Genomic DNA, 14,044 nt, shown 5'->3' on the forward strand with positions numbered 1-14,044 from the left:
ACTTAGAATTCTTCACTCTTTTAACCAAATACTTTTGCAAAGAAACACAATGCTGCCATGAATCCCTCATTAGGGTTAGGCCCATTTACACAGTTAAAATAAAACTCCAGCTCTAGATGAGTTGCTTGAAACTTGGTGGTTGTTAAAAGGCTCATTCCACATCCATTAAATTTCAGTGTGTTCAGGCAGCAGCTGGTGGACAAGGATTTGAGTAAGAAACTAAAGTACATGTCATGTTTTTCATCTTTAGGGCCAACTTGATACCAATCATGGGACTATCATTAGTTTTTCAGTAGAAAATCCAAAACACACATCCAGCTGAGAGGAAAAGCATCAGGAGAGCTTACCTTCACAATCACCAACGTAATCTTAGGTGGAATCACTTGGATCAGTTGAACCACAGAGTGAAGGAGAAATGGTAAATGCTCAACTCACTGGCCAGACACAAAGTGTGACAATCAAACACATCAAATCAAGCATGGATCCATGGTGCAGGCTGGTACTGTAGATAACTGTGCCCTAAGAATCATGACACACTGACATCTGTGGTGAATGTGGCCATGTGAGCTCATAAACAGTTCAGATACGTGTGTCATAGCTTCGTCATGTCATCCCAGCAGAACCTAAAACCTTAGTTACCAATTAAGACTGTATTGTGTGGTTCTAGCTGCGATAACTTAAGTAAATAGCATGTAGTCTTGATGCATACAAAAGAGAAACCTTTTTTAATATTCTAACTTTATTGATAAATATTTATTGAGCTTTGAATTAAAGCTGCACATGTAAATTACAGCTGATCAATAGGACATCACACAATTACAGCATGCTTAATGATTACACGATTACTGATACAAGCTTCCAGGCTGGCAGCCGTGCGTGTAATGAAGTCTGTCTCAAAGATAAACATTCAGATTATTTTGTATGAGTATTATCTAAGAATATATTAATATATCTTTGAAAATGTCATTAGACAATAGATTACCCACCCAGTTAAGATTAGTCACTTGCACATTTGAAGCTGTTTAATGAAGCTATCTGTTACTGCCATTAATTACTTAATCTGTATCTAATATTCGCTTTTGTAAATAACCATGTTTTAAGCACACAAAACAGTAAAAATGAACATTTTAGCTTCTTATAACCAAACCTGACACCAGAAAGAATGTGATGTCAGTTTAAAGACCTGACCTCCAGCATCAAGTCTGCCTTTGTTACTCCACCATAGCTAAACTCCAACACATCAGATTAGCATGCTAGCTAAACTATCTGCCAGTCCCCATATGATGAATGACCTCAGCTGTACTTCACTTATGCAACAGACAAACAGAAGAAAATAAAAAATGAAGTAAGAAAATGAAACCTGGTGTGGCAAATACGCTTTATGTTAACACTAGCTAGCCAGAAATTAATTCATAATATAGATTCTGTCACTGCTAATGAGCTGATAACATAATCTGAGTGTAATGTAAAATTAATCATTGCACTTTACCAAAATGCATAAATATCAATATAGTACACTACACAAACATTTGCACATTTACAGTTTCTAACCTGAGCATATGAGAAAATAGAAGATATTGACAGCCAGTATATATAAATGAACTGCAGCTAAATTCTGTTTATGATTTACATAATGTGTGGACATATATATATATATTGTATATACAGTTTTGTAAAGTCAGTTTTTCCACTCAGATGCTTCATAGCTTGCTCTCGAGAGTCCCGTTGTCTTTTTCTTGAACAACCCCGTTGCGGTAAGATGGTGTAGCTCCACCTTCCGTCTCTTCTGCTGAGGTCGGGATTTTTAGAAAGGGGAAGAAAAGACATATGTTGTTTACATATGACTACATCTGACACTGTTCAGTGATGTAAGCCACTACACAGTGTGCAGATGTGTATGCCTGCTGACCTTTGACCTGCCGGGCCAGGAGACGTGGTCCTGCCAGTCCGATACCCAGTGCACCAACTGGAGCTGTGGTCAAGATGGCTAACACCGCTAATGTTAGCACGTCCAAACCAAACTTAATTAAGGCCTCGTCCCCTTCCTCCCTCGCCATGTCCAATGCCTTGGAGCCAATGGCAGCCTAGCACATACAGACATAAATAACTGGTCAGGAGAAGTGCAGATTAACAATGAAGGAGTTTATCGTTAAGATCACAGAGGTGGTTTTAAGGGAAACAACGGTACTTTTTTAGTTCTTAGTCATCTAGATCTAAAGGCCTTTAGATCATAACTAATGGCGAACTAGAACTTCTTTGCGTGGTTATTGTAGTAATTTAGGTTTTCGAAGTCAATAAAGAGAATTCAGGAGCCATGTAGGTAGCTAATCAACACCATTACAATCTAATGATTTCAGTGGTTACAAAGAAAAATCTATATGATATCTTAGTAGCTGTTTTGACCACCAGTGGCATTTTAGGAGTGTTTAGAGGCTTTATGCAGAAGTTTCTGGATAAGTCTGAGGTGCTTCTAGTTCTGGTTTAATAAAGTCGGGCACACTATTCTTGAAAAATGAATATCTTCTAGCAGTCTAATATCAGGGTTACACACTCACAGACCTGCACAGTAGCTTTAGGCAGCCAGGCCACAGAAATGAAGAGCTTCTCTTTTAAGCTGAATCCTCCGTAATGAACCAACAGGAAGGTGACAAGTAGACGGATCACCAGACCAATAAGAATGCAGGCCATACCCAGACCTAAGGGCATAGACACAACAACAAAGAGGAAACCAATATCTTAAATTTCCTCAAGCAGTGAAATTTTTTGCTCTGCAGGTTAAAGCTCTTTGATTACTGGGCCCACTGGGCTCCTAGTAACTGAGAACAAAATCTAGACACAAATGGAGCAAAGTCTAACTGAAATATACTGGTAGCATAATGTTCTTACCCACAGTACTTGGGCTGAGTGCTTTAATCGTGATCTCAGCTCCAATCAGACCGAAGAGAAGTGGCTGAAATACATCCCATGACCGACCCACCATTTCTGCTACTGGTGCCTGATTGTGAAGTTAGAGATACCTGGATTAACCACATTCCATGGTGCCAGCCATTAAAAGACATGTTGATTTAGGGTAAACATGACAAAATCCAAGGGGCAGGAGGCAGGTTAAAGTGATCCTGATATATGATACCTTTTCAGTCTTCCAGCCCAGTGCAGCCAGGAAAGCCAGCACCAGTGTACAGAGACCTCCAGCTCCAGCAAAACCTATAACATGACTGAAGAAGACTGAAAATGTGGACAGACCCAGCAACATGAGGGTCCTCCTCAATACCAGATCCTCCTGCGATCAGACAGAAGATATTAAAGACACATTTTATGAACAATTAAAAAAGGAAAAATCATATTAATATAAAAATGTCAGACCTGGTCATTGCTGGGGAAGCAGTACAAGAACATGCCCAGGATCATACCAGCTACGATGCCTCCCACCACCTCCAGCAGACCCTTCAGTATGTTCATCCATGTAGAACCTGCAGGACAAACACAACGAGACCATGTAGACTAGAAAAGAACGAACTGAACAGCACAGGACAGAAACATTTTGTCTGACCTGTAGAGAAGGCGATTCCCAAACAAGTAGAGAATCCTGTTATGGCGAGAATATCATCAAAGCTTCCAGCAGCCATCAGGAGGGTGGGGATTCCCTGAAGAACAACACACAGTGACATTAAAGATTCATATTAGAGCAGAAGACTTGATCTTTCTTGACTCCCATGGAAGCTCTTGGGTTTGAGGAGCTTTACTGGAGGAGCCCTAGATCTTTTTGGTGATGCTTTCCCTTCCTTTAAATAGACTTGAAGTGATTAAACGCTTTGAGAAATAGCTGAAGGGATTCTAGTGGTGTATTATAGGTATTGGGGTTGTTGTGAAAACCAATAAGGTGTACAACGCTTTTAGAAGAGTATTGCTACTTAATCAGTATCCTATCAAAGTTTCAAGTGTTGCTTAAGCTGGCTTTAGTGACTTTGTATGAGGTATTAAGGACCACTGTGGGTCTCCTAGAGGTCACTGTGGGTTCTTGTAAAGGGGGTAGAGCATGATTAGGAAGCTTAGCAATCACTGAGAATGTGTTGATGGAGCTCGAGGATCTCTAGAGGCCCCTATATTGATTTTATTAATGGTGTCAATTGTTATGTAATATTTACAGTCCTGCAGGTGGTTCTGCTGTTATTTTTATTTTATACTTGCTCTGCATAAGCCTACACAGATGATGTGTCATGTCTATAGATTCATCTCAGGCTCATCTGTTTTTCCACCCATACGCTGCCCCTTGTGGCAGGATGAACCTTTCATCAGTCAAATGTAGTGATGATAGTAACGGGTGATAATTTACCTTCTCCACTCCATATCCTTCTCTCTGCAGAAGCAGCATTGAAGGAACAACAACTGCTGGAGAAACGGCAGCCAGTACAAAACTGCACAAACACAAATATCACAGGCACAATGAGTGTCGCTTTACTTACTTTGAATCTAGTCATACAGAAAGAAATGGCTCTGTGTGTGTGTCTAGGGATGGGTATCGTTTAGGTTTTATCCGATACCGGTGCCAAACCGGTACTTTTGAAACAGTGCTGGTGCTTAAACGGTGCTCAAACCGGTGCTTAAATAATAGAGAACACAAAATTCAAAAACCTCTCATGTTCAGCTGTTCTTTTTGTAAAAAGATAACAATGTTAGCCTTTTCTGCAGCTATAGTGCATATAAGGTATCACTCTTGGCTGGAAGCAGTGCTTAAACAATGGAATAAATACAAACTTTGTCCAAAAACTTCTCATGTTTAGCGGTTTTCCACTTTTTCTTTGGTCATTTTAGCCTTTTTGGCCAGGGTGAAGGGAGTATCTGCCATCAAACAAGAAGACAGCCGCATGTAGCTATGATGATGTTTGCTAGTTCACCTTACATGCATTAATGTAATAACGTGGTTAGCCTACTCAACGTAAATTACACACGAACAACATGAAGCTACTCACACAAAGAAGAACGGATGCTGCTGCATCATCATCCTCATCATTTCTGCTACACTGGCAGGGCTAGGGGCCAGGACTCTCCTGTTTGTGTTTTTGGGGGATGTTGCTAACTCCGGGTCCGATAACAGGCACCATACCCACAGTAGATGTGCTCGGTGTGAGGTCTCACAGCAAGCTATCAAATACGGCGCATTTCTCGGCTTTTAAAAAAAAACCGCTATGCGTCGCCAGGTGTTTCATCGGATTTGAGGTGTTACCTCCTTTGACAGTATCACAGTATCAGCTTAAGGCGCTTGTTGCTGCTGAGTTTGTATATTTTGCTGTGAAGTACAGCCAGACTTTTGACCGCTTCGCCTTGGGCATTTTTAATCTGTAGCTCTGCTCTAAAAGAACCTACGTACCTGGGCCCGCCCACTATCCTCGGAAACGTAAAATGATTGGCTAGAATTCAAAGTGTATCACAGGTCAGGAAAAAAAAGCACCGAAATGTGCGCTGCTTTTCGGTCTGGTTACTACCGTTTATGTCAGAACCGGTGCCATCATGGCACCGGATACCGGTACCCATCCCTATGTGTGTGTGTGTGTGTGTGTGTGTGTGTGTGTGTGTGTGTGTGTGTGTGCACTTTACCCCAGTATGAAACCCCAAACCCATGGCAGACCCAGCAGGAAGTGAGAAACCACAGCAACAATGCAGGCTTCCACCATACAGGGTCCAACTGCAACACGTACGCACACTGCTTTCAGTCGACTTAAAGCCTGCATGCAAACACAGAGTTAAGAGACTGCATTTGATTTTGTGTGCAACTTAACTTAGACTGATATTTAAATGTACACGTACCTCAGGGTTGAGGCCCAGACCAGCCCTGGTCAGGATGATGGACAAGGCGATGTTCCTCAGAGCTGCAGACCAGTGAGTGTCGATGAAGATGGCGTCCGTTATGTAAGGAACATTACGCAATAGCAGACCCGCCAGCAGCATACCTACACGCACGCACACACATACACAGGTTTTTACATGGTTGCCACACCTGTAAGTACCCCAGCTAACATAATCTGTGCTAGCAAAATACAATGATTCAACATGCATCTGAAATTACAATTAAATTCTTTTTATCTACAAATGCTTCCTGGCAAATACAGTATGTTATAATAAAGGGGTAACAATTCGTGTTTTACTGGAATTAAAAAAATAATTACAGTAATTTTAAGTAGTGTATCAATATTTAAGTAATTTACACTATGCTGTACTTTTAGAGATGCAGGCTTTATTATTAAGGGGATTCGCTTTGCCTTTTTGATTTCTTATTATGTTGGTGTGTATCACTATTCAAATGGCCAAGATAAAATTTCAGATAAAACACACAGAGAATCAATTTAATTCCAGGGGAATTACAGCCATATGCTGTATTATAAAGTTCTACCTAATCACTGTCTTATTAAATCATCATCAAATGGTCCTACGTCTCCTCAAAGCAGTGATTGGTCCAGTGCTTCCACCTTTGCATTTTTGCTTACTTCTAATGTCACCATTTTCTCTTTTAATTGACTCAAGGAGAATGGATGAACTCCAAGAGAGAGCACAAACCACCCTCTACTGTTTATGCTGCATATTGCAGCACATCACAGACACACAAGCATAGCTGCTGGGAAGATCTACATCAGAGGCTCTTAACACAGATTTTATAAACTAGAGCTGGGCGATAAACGATAACGATATGTATTGCGAAATAACTTTTCCCGATAGAAAAATGAAACTATTGCGATAGACCTCATCTCTCTCTCTCTTCCTCTCTTATAAAAAATGAATAGCCAATTCAAATTAAGCAGCGCAGAGCCGAACCAATCACAGCCGCAGCGTCATGTCACCTAACTTGTTACGTACAGCTCAAGTGCCAAGCCGCACATGTGTATTTGTTTGGAAAGCAGCCAGCGGCCAGGTAATGGAGGAAATGAGTGTGCCGACTAGAGAAAAATCAACCGAGAGCGTGACCGAAGGTTACCGAAGAGAACACAGATGACGGATGCCGGAGAGATTGTCGAAAGGAAAGGCAAGAGAAGTTCCATAGTGTGGAGGTATTTCGGCTATTTCAAGTCTGACAAAAAACAGTAACGCGCACTGTAAATTGTGCCGAAAGCATGTTCCCACAAAGTCTGGAAATACAACAAACCTTTTTTATCACCTGAAGCAGTGCCACCCACTAGAGCACGCTCAATCTCTGACTGAAAGCACTAATTCATCATCGAAAACAACTGGGGGAATCCCTGCGAAGCAGTCAATTGAGTCGGCTTTCTCCGGCGTCTTACCATATGACAAAAAAGCTAAGAGACATAGCAACATAACGAATGCCATGGCTTACTGTCTTGCTAAAGACATGCTACCAATAAACACGGTCGACAATGAAGGATTCAAGCAGCTAATTAAGGTAATGAATCCTTGTTACCAACTCCCTGGATATAAACATTTCTCTCAGACAGCGCTTCCAAAGCTATATTAAATAAGTTAGTCAATTTTGTCTCTTCTTCTGTAAAATAAGCTAAGATTTATTTTTAGAATTAATATTTTGTTTCTAAGTGGACCTGACAATTTAGTAGTCTGTTTTGTTTGTTCTATTCCATCCATCCATCTTCATCCGCTTTATCCAAGGCCGGGTCGCGGGGGCAGCAGCCTAAGCAAAGAGGCCCAGACCTCCCTCTCCCCAGCCACCTCCTCCAGCTTATCCAGGGGAACACCAAGGCGTTCCCAGGCCAGCCAAGATATATAATCTCTCCAGCGTGTCCTGGGTCTGCCCCAGGGCCTCCTCCCAGTGGGACATGCCTGGAACACCTCACCCAGGAGGCGCCCAGGGGGCATCCTTGTCAGATGCCCGAACCACCTCAGCTGGCTCCTTTCGATGTGGAGCAGCAGCTGCTCTACTCTGAGCCCCTCCCGGATGGCCGAACTTCTCACCCTATCTCTAAGGGAGAGGCCAACCACCCTTCGGAGGAAGCTCATTTCTGCCGCTTGTATCCGCGATCTCGTTCTTTCGGTCACTACCCACAGCTCGTGGCCATAGGTGAGGGTAGGGACGTAGATCGACCGGTAAATTGAGAGCTTCGCTTTTACACTCAGCTCCCTCTTCACCACAACGGACCGGTGCAGCGTCCGCATTACTGCAGCTGCAGCCCCAATCCGTCTGTCGATCTCCGGCTCCCTTCTCCCATCACTCACGAACAAGATCCCGAGATACTTGAACTCCTCTACTTGGGGCAGGAACTCATCCCCGTCCCGGAGTGGGCACTCCACCCTTTTCCGGCTGAGAACCATGGCCTCAGATTTGGAGGTGCTGATCCTCATTCCCACTGCTTCACACTCGGCTGCGAACCGTTCCAGTGCGAGCTGGAGGCCCTCACCCGATGAAGCCAACAGAACCACATCATCCGCAAATATCAGAGATGAGATTCTGAGGCCACCAAAGCGAAAGCCCTCCGCCACTTGGCTGTGCCTAGAAATCCTGTCCATAAAAATTATGAACAGAACCGAAGACAAAGGGCAGCCCTGGCGGAGCCCATCACCCACCGGGAACGAGTCCGACTTATTGCCGGCAATGCGAACCAAGCTCTTGCAACGGTTGTATAGGGATCGAATGGCCCGTAGCAATGGGCCAGACACCCCATACTCCCGCAACACCTCCCACAGGACACCCCGAGGGACACGGTCGAATGCCTTCTCCAAGTCCACAAAACACATGTAGACTGGTTGGGCAAACTCCCATGCACCCTCAAGTATCCTGGAGAGGATAAAGAGCTGGTCCAGTGTTCCGCGACCAGGACGAAAACCGCATTGTTCCTCCTGTATCCGAGGTTCGACTAGCGGACGAACTCTCCTTTCCAGCACCCTGGCATAGACTTTCCCAGGGAGGCTGAGGAGTGTGATCCCCCTGTAGTTGGGACACACCCTCCGGTCCTCCTTCTTAAAGATGGGGACCACCACCCCGGTCTGCCAGTCCACAGGTACTGCCCCTGAACATTGCAGAGGCGTGTCAACCAGGACAGCCCTACAACGTCCAGAGCCTTCAGGAACTCGGGGCGGACCTAATCAACACCAGGGGCTCTGCCACCAAGGAGTTGTTTAACTGCCTCAGTGACCTCGCCCCCGGAAATTGGCGGGTCATTCCCCTCATCCCCAGACTCTGCTTCCTCCTCGGAAGACGTGTCAGTAGGATTAAGGAGGTCCTCGAAGTATTCCTTCCACCGCCTGGCAATTTTCTCAGTCGACGTCAGCAGCGCTCCGCCAGCACTATACACAGTGCAGGTGGAGCACCGCTTTCCCCTCCTGAGACGCCTGATGGTTTGCCAGAATCTCTTCGAGGCAGTCCGAAAGTCTTTTTTCATGGCCTCTCCGAACTCCTCCCACACCCGAATTTTTGCTTCAGCCACTGCCCGAGCCGCATTCCGCTTGGCCTGTCGATACCTGTCGGCTGCCTCCGGAGTACCACAGGCTAACCAAGCCCGATAGGACTCCTTCTTCAGCCTGGTGGCTCCCTTGGCCTCTGGTGTCCACCATTTGGTTCGGGGATTACCACCGCGGCAGGCACCAACCACCTTGCGGCCGCAGCTCAATGCAGCAGCTTCGGCAATGGAGACGCTGAACATGGTCCATTCGGACTCAATGTCCCCAGTCTCCCTCAGAATGCTGTTGAAGGTCTGCCGGAGGTGTGCGTTGAAGATCTCGCGGACTGGGGCCTCTGTTAGACGTTCCCAGCACACCCTCACTACGCGTTTAAGTGTACCAGGTCTGTCCAGCGTCCTCCCCCGCCACCTGATCCAACTCACCACCAGGTGGTGATCAGTTGACAGCTCAGCCCCTCTCTTTACCGGAGTGTCCAGAACATATGGTCGCAGGTCTGGTGATACGATTACAAGATTGATCATCGACCTACGGCCTAGAGCGTCCTGGTGCCACGTGCACTTATGGACACTCTTATGTTCGAACAGGGTGTTCGTTATGGCCAAATTGTGATTAGCACAGAAGTCCAATAACAAAGCACTGCTCGGGATCAGTTCAGGGAGGCCGTTCCTCCCAATCACGCCCCTCCAGGTCTCGCTGTCGTTACCCACGTGAGCATTGAAGTCTCCCAGCAGGACAACAGAGTCTCCAGGTGGAGCACCTTCTAGCCGGTATCTCTCAACCTCACGCACTAACTCAGGCTCCTTCCCCACCAGAGAGGTGACATTCCATGTCCCTATTGCCAGTCTTGGCAGCCGGGGGTCAGTCCACCAGGGCCTCCACTCCTGGCCGCCACCCGGCACACAATGCACCCGACCCCTATGGCGCCTCCTGCGGGTGGTGGGCCTGCGGGAGGATGGGCCCATGTCTCCTCTTCGGGCTGTGCCCGGCCGGGCCCCATGGACTAAGGCCCGGCCACCAGACGCTCGCCCTCGGGCACCCTCCCCGGGCCTGGATCCAGGGCGGGGCCCCGGTAACCCTATCCCGGGCAGGGTAAACTGTTCCCTCGATAATCTTTTCATAAGGGTCTTCTGAATCGCTCTTTGTCTGGTCCCTCACCCAGGACCAATTTGCCATGGGAGACCCTACCAGGGGGCAAAGCCCCCAGACAACATAGCCCCTGGGATCCCTGGGACACACAAACCCCTCCACCATGATAAGGTAGCGATTCAAGGAGGAGTTCTATTTTGAAACTTAAATGCTTTAGCGGCTACCTTTTGTGTAGTTTGTAATATTTGCCTTTATTTATCTGAAACTGAAGCCTCATTTTAAGTACATCTGCCCTGTTGAACTTATTATGGGAAATAAATATTTAAATCAAAACAAGCTGCTGATTATTTCACATTTTACTTGTGAGCAACGGCACATTTAAATCTTACAAATATAGTTATTTGGCTTATATCGTGATAGATATCGTTATCGCCTGAAATGAAAAAAACATATCGTGATATGAAAAAATCTCATATCGCCCAGCTCTACTTGCTTAAACTATAAAAGGAATGAGTGATTGGGCTGTACCAAGCAGTGGAGGGAAGGGGGGCAGTGTGGGCAGTTGGATCATTCCCACCAGCTTCCCTCCCAGCACGGAACAGATGAAGAGGATGATGATGCCGAACAGGTTCCCTCCAGGTAAACACTCTTTTCCCGTGATGGTCCAGACGACTCCGAACAGCAGAGCAAACAAACACACTGCAAGCAGATGTGACATCCCATTAAGATTCAGTGTGACAGGACACATTTACACAGTGCTGCTGGTCAGGTAGAGTATTTAATGAAGACACATAGTTGAGGATGTTACCTTATACAAACACACAGGCATCATGAGTGTTCGTTACCTTTGGTGATGAGCAGGTTGATGATTCCCCGAGGTCGAGGACATCTGTCCTTCAGACTGATACAGGACGCGCAGCAGGAAGAGTCAGATGATGGCGTCTTCATCTGTTCATTAGATGTTTTTCAGTTTCTGATATTCATCATTCATTTGGTCACAGCAACAGATTGCTGCAGACACCGGTAGTTTGCATAGAAGACGCCAGCTTGTCTGAACTATTGCCAAATGTAGAACATTTGTCTTTCAAGAAAAACGTTTTCATTTTTGCTGCAACCTACAACTTGCAACTTATTTCACCTAGAGACAGCTAGCAACCACTGACCAGCTGTTTGGGAAATATACATTTTTTCATTTCCATTTTTATACCGGCCTTTCTCTCGGTCAGCGCAGTGACCTACTGAGTCTTCAGCAATAAGTTAAACAGTGTCTGCCAGCAAACTCCAGCAACCAGATGGTGAATTTTCATTTTTCCCTAGCAACGGACTGTTTCTAGGACATCGCCAACCAGTCTCTACACTTGTGTGACTGAGCACTTACAGGACACAACGCCTAAACCACAAACTTTATTATCATTAATATTCATGAGAACTTTAAACCCTCAACTACAACCAGGTTGCTGAGGTTTCATTAGAGTGAGGTTGCATTCGATCCATCTGTAGTTGCTAAAAGAGCACAGATTCAGTAACTATAAGGTGTTACCCTTCAAATTAACTGTCTTATATGAATTTTGTCCTTGGAATTCTTATGTTCTAACATTTGGAAAGGAAAATTCCCAATAAATGGGTAGAAACTGCCTTAATAACAACAATGCTTGGTCTTTTTTTTTTTTTTTTTTCGTTGTATGCATGCTGGTCTCCTTCACTCTGACTCCAAAGTGTTTTACACATATTTTCACATGTAGAGCCCACTGCCCAGGGGTTAGCTGCAGTTCTCATCTGTCCACCTACATTCAGTCTAAACCTTAAAAATTACAGAGCCCCAACACTTGCATATGGTTTCTATAAATAGACGGCCTTTCTCAGAGCTCAGAGGTGAATCACACTCACCGTGGTCGTGTCGTCCGGCTCCTCCGGCTCCTCCGCCTTCCTCCGGGGTAGGACGGTGATCTCTCTGTCCTCTTGACCAGCCTGAACTTTACTCCCTACCTTTACCAGAAACGTGCATGTGTACAAAAGTGAGAGAGAGAGAGAGAGAGAGAGAGAGAGAGAGAGAGAGAGAGAGAGATAGAATGGGTTTAAAGACATGGGCTGTAGGGTTTTGTCCTTTGTCCTCTTCAGCCAAACCTCTTGAAGCAGGTGAATTTCAATGGTTGACGAATTACTAAGGCCCTAGAAGTTACTCTGTTTGCTCTTTATGTTTTCCTCAATACTTCCTAGATTTTCTTTAAAAGTTGGCAAAAGACTGCTGATTTAGAGATGCAGGACTTTGTTCGTGTTCAGAGATCTTTTTAAAAATAGTAATAATTTTATTATAACATTTAAGTGATGAGATGAACAGAAAGAAATAGGAAAACCAAAAAAAAAAAGTAAAGAGAAATAAAACTGGTATGGAAGAACCACCAAAAACAGAGAGCACTGTAAAATAATTGAAAGCTGATTTCAAAAAGACAATCAAAGGCAGTAAAAGATCATAAAGGATTCAATCACAGCAAAACACCAATACTTCTGTGAGCCTTATCTCCTCAGGCTGGTCATTTCAAAGCTGGAAAGCCCTGATGGAAAAATTTATGGTCACCCTTTAGATATATAACAAGCCTCATCTTTGGAGGATCAGAAGGTGCCAACAAGCTCATAACATATGGGGTCAACTCTCTTCTGTATTACATCTTAAAAATCCATGCATTATTTAAACCACTTATCCAGCTTCCTGCAACATATATATCACCTATAAACCAAATACCACAAAGTTACTTTCGCAGTTTTTGAGTAAAGTCATGCTTTAAAAGTCTGACTAGTACAAGGCCAGCCACCTCATTCCTGCAGGTTAGTACAACGTCTGCAGAGGCACCAAACTGCTGTGAACCAAGTACATTAATTGGACTCGTGCTGCAAAAACTTGTCAGTGATTATTTTTTTCATTACTATATTGTATGACTACCAAGGTCAAAAACCTTTATTGAATATTGTGACGTAGTTGTGTGGTGTAATCTCTGATTGGGTCGTGTGATGGCTTCCTTACTGACATACCTCCTAAAAGTCAGATAACGCAGCCAAGAAACTGGGGTGTGTTCATTATGGTGTGCTGGTATTGGTTGTTGTTGGTCTGCCCATTTGCCCCAAATCAAATCAAATCAAATCACTTTTTATTGTCACATCACATGTGCAGGCACACTGGCACAGCACATGCGAGTGAAATTCTTGTGTGCGAGCCCCACAAGCAACAGAGATGTGCAAACACAACAACACAAACGAGCAAAATACAAGAATGGCCAACCTGAAACTAATAAATATATGTACAATATATAATAGTGTATGCATTTCTGGATGTGTATACTAAATATTTTCCTACGTGTGTGTGTGTGTGTGTGTGTGTGTGTGTGTGTGTATACACATTTTTACAAATTAAATAGTAAAAAAATAAAATAAAATAATAATAATAATAATAAAATATATAAAATATACAGAGTTGAATATGTGCAAAACAAGTGGCATTTATATACAGTGTGGAGTGCATAATGTTGAAGTTCCCCACTAACCTGTGGAAGGCCACGCCTCCACCGTGAGACTGAGTGAGCACATGTCAAAGAGGAACGCACACCTA

General features: G+C 44.3%; 2 protein-coding genes across 2 annotated transcripts in view; both read right to left on the reverse strand.

Moving 5' to 3' along the window:
• LOC146578426 (T-cell surface protein tactile-like) overlaps nucleotides 1–14,044 on the reverse strand; it is a 553,052-nt gene that overhangs the window by 420,684 nt on the left and 118,324 nt on the right. The gene's annotated exons all lie outside the window — the stretch shown is intronic.
• On the reverse strand, nucleotides 737–12,418 carry LOC146578462 (sodium/hydrogen exchanger 9B2-like). The gene is made up of 13 exons (XM_085268675.1): nucleotides 12,331–12,418; nucleotides 11,289–11,391; nucleotides 10,972–11,142; nucleotides 5,806–5,948; nucleotides 5,596–5,723; nucleotides 4,334–4,415; nucleotides 3,551–3,644; nucleotides 3,364–3,470; nucleotides 3,131–3,280; nucleotides 2,887–2,995; nucleotides 2,560–2,696; nucleotides 1,910–2,084; nucleotides 737–1,789 (listed from the first exon to the last, which is right to left on the reverse strand). Exons 2-13 carry the CDS (start codon nucleotides 11,389–11,391, stop codon nucleotides 1,701–1,703), a joined length of 1,488 nt encoding a protein of 495 aa, XP_085124801.1. The 5' UTR covers nucleotides 12,331–12,418; the 3' UTR covers nucleotides 737–1,700.

Source organism: Mchenga conophoros, linkage group LG3 (assembly GCF_057382185.1).
Source record: "Mchenga conophoros isolate Kocher_MC1m ecotype Shallow Benthic linkage group LG3, M_conophoros_male_GT1.1, whole genome shotgun sequence".
Classification (NCBI taxonomy): domain Eukaryota; kingdom Metazoa; phylum Chordata; class Actinopteri; order Cichliformes; family Cichlidae; genus Mchenga; species Mchenga conophoros.

Bases quoted from the DNA above. Each gene is read 5' to 3' on its own strand.
- LOC146578462 (XM_085268675.1), bottom strand. From the start codon at position 11,391: ATGAAGACGCCATCATCTGACTCTTCCTGCTGCGCGTCCTGTATCAGT. The intron at 5,724-5,805 runs GTACGTGTACAT...GTTTGCATGCAG, and splicing joins GTCTGGGCCTCAACCCTGAG to GCTTTAAGTCGACTGAAAGC. The intron at 3,645-4,333 runs GTAAATTATCAC...GTTGTTCTTCAG, and splicing joins AAGGATATGGAGTGGAGAAG to GGAATCCCCACCCTCCTGAT.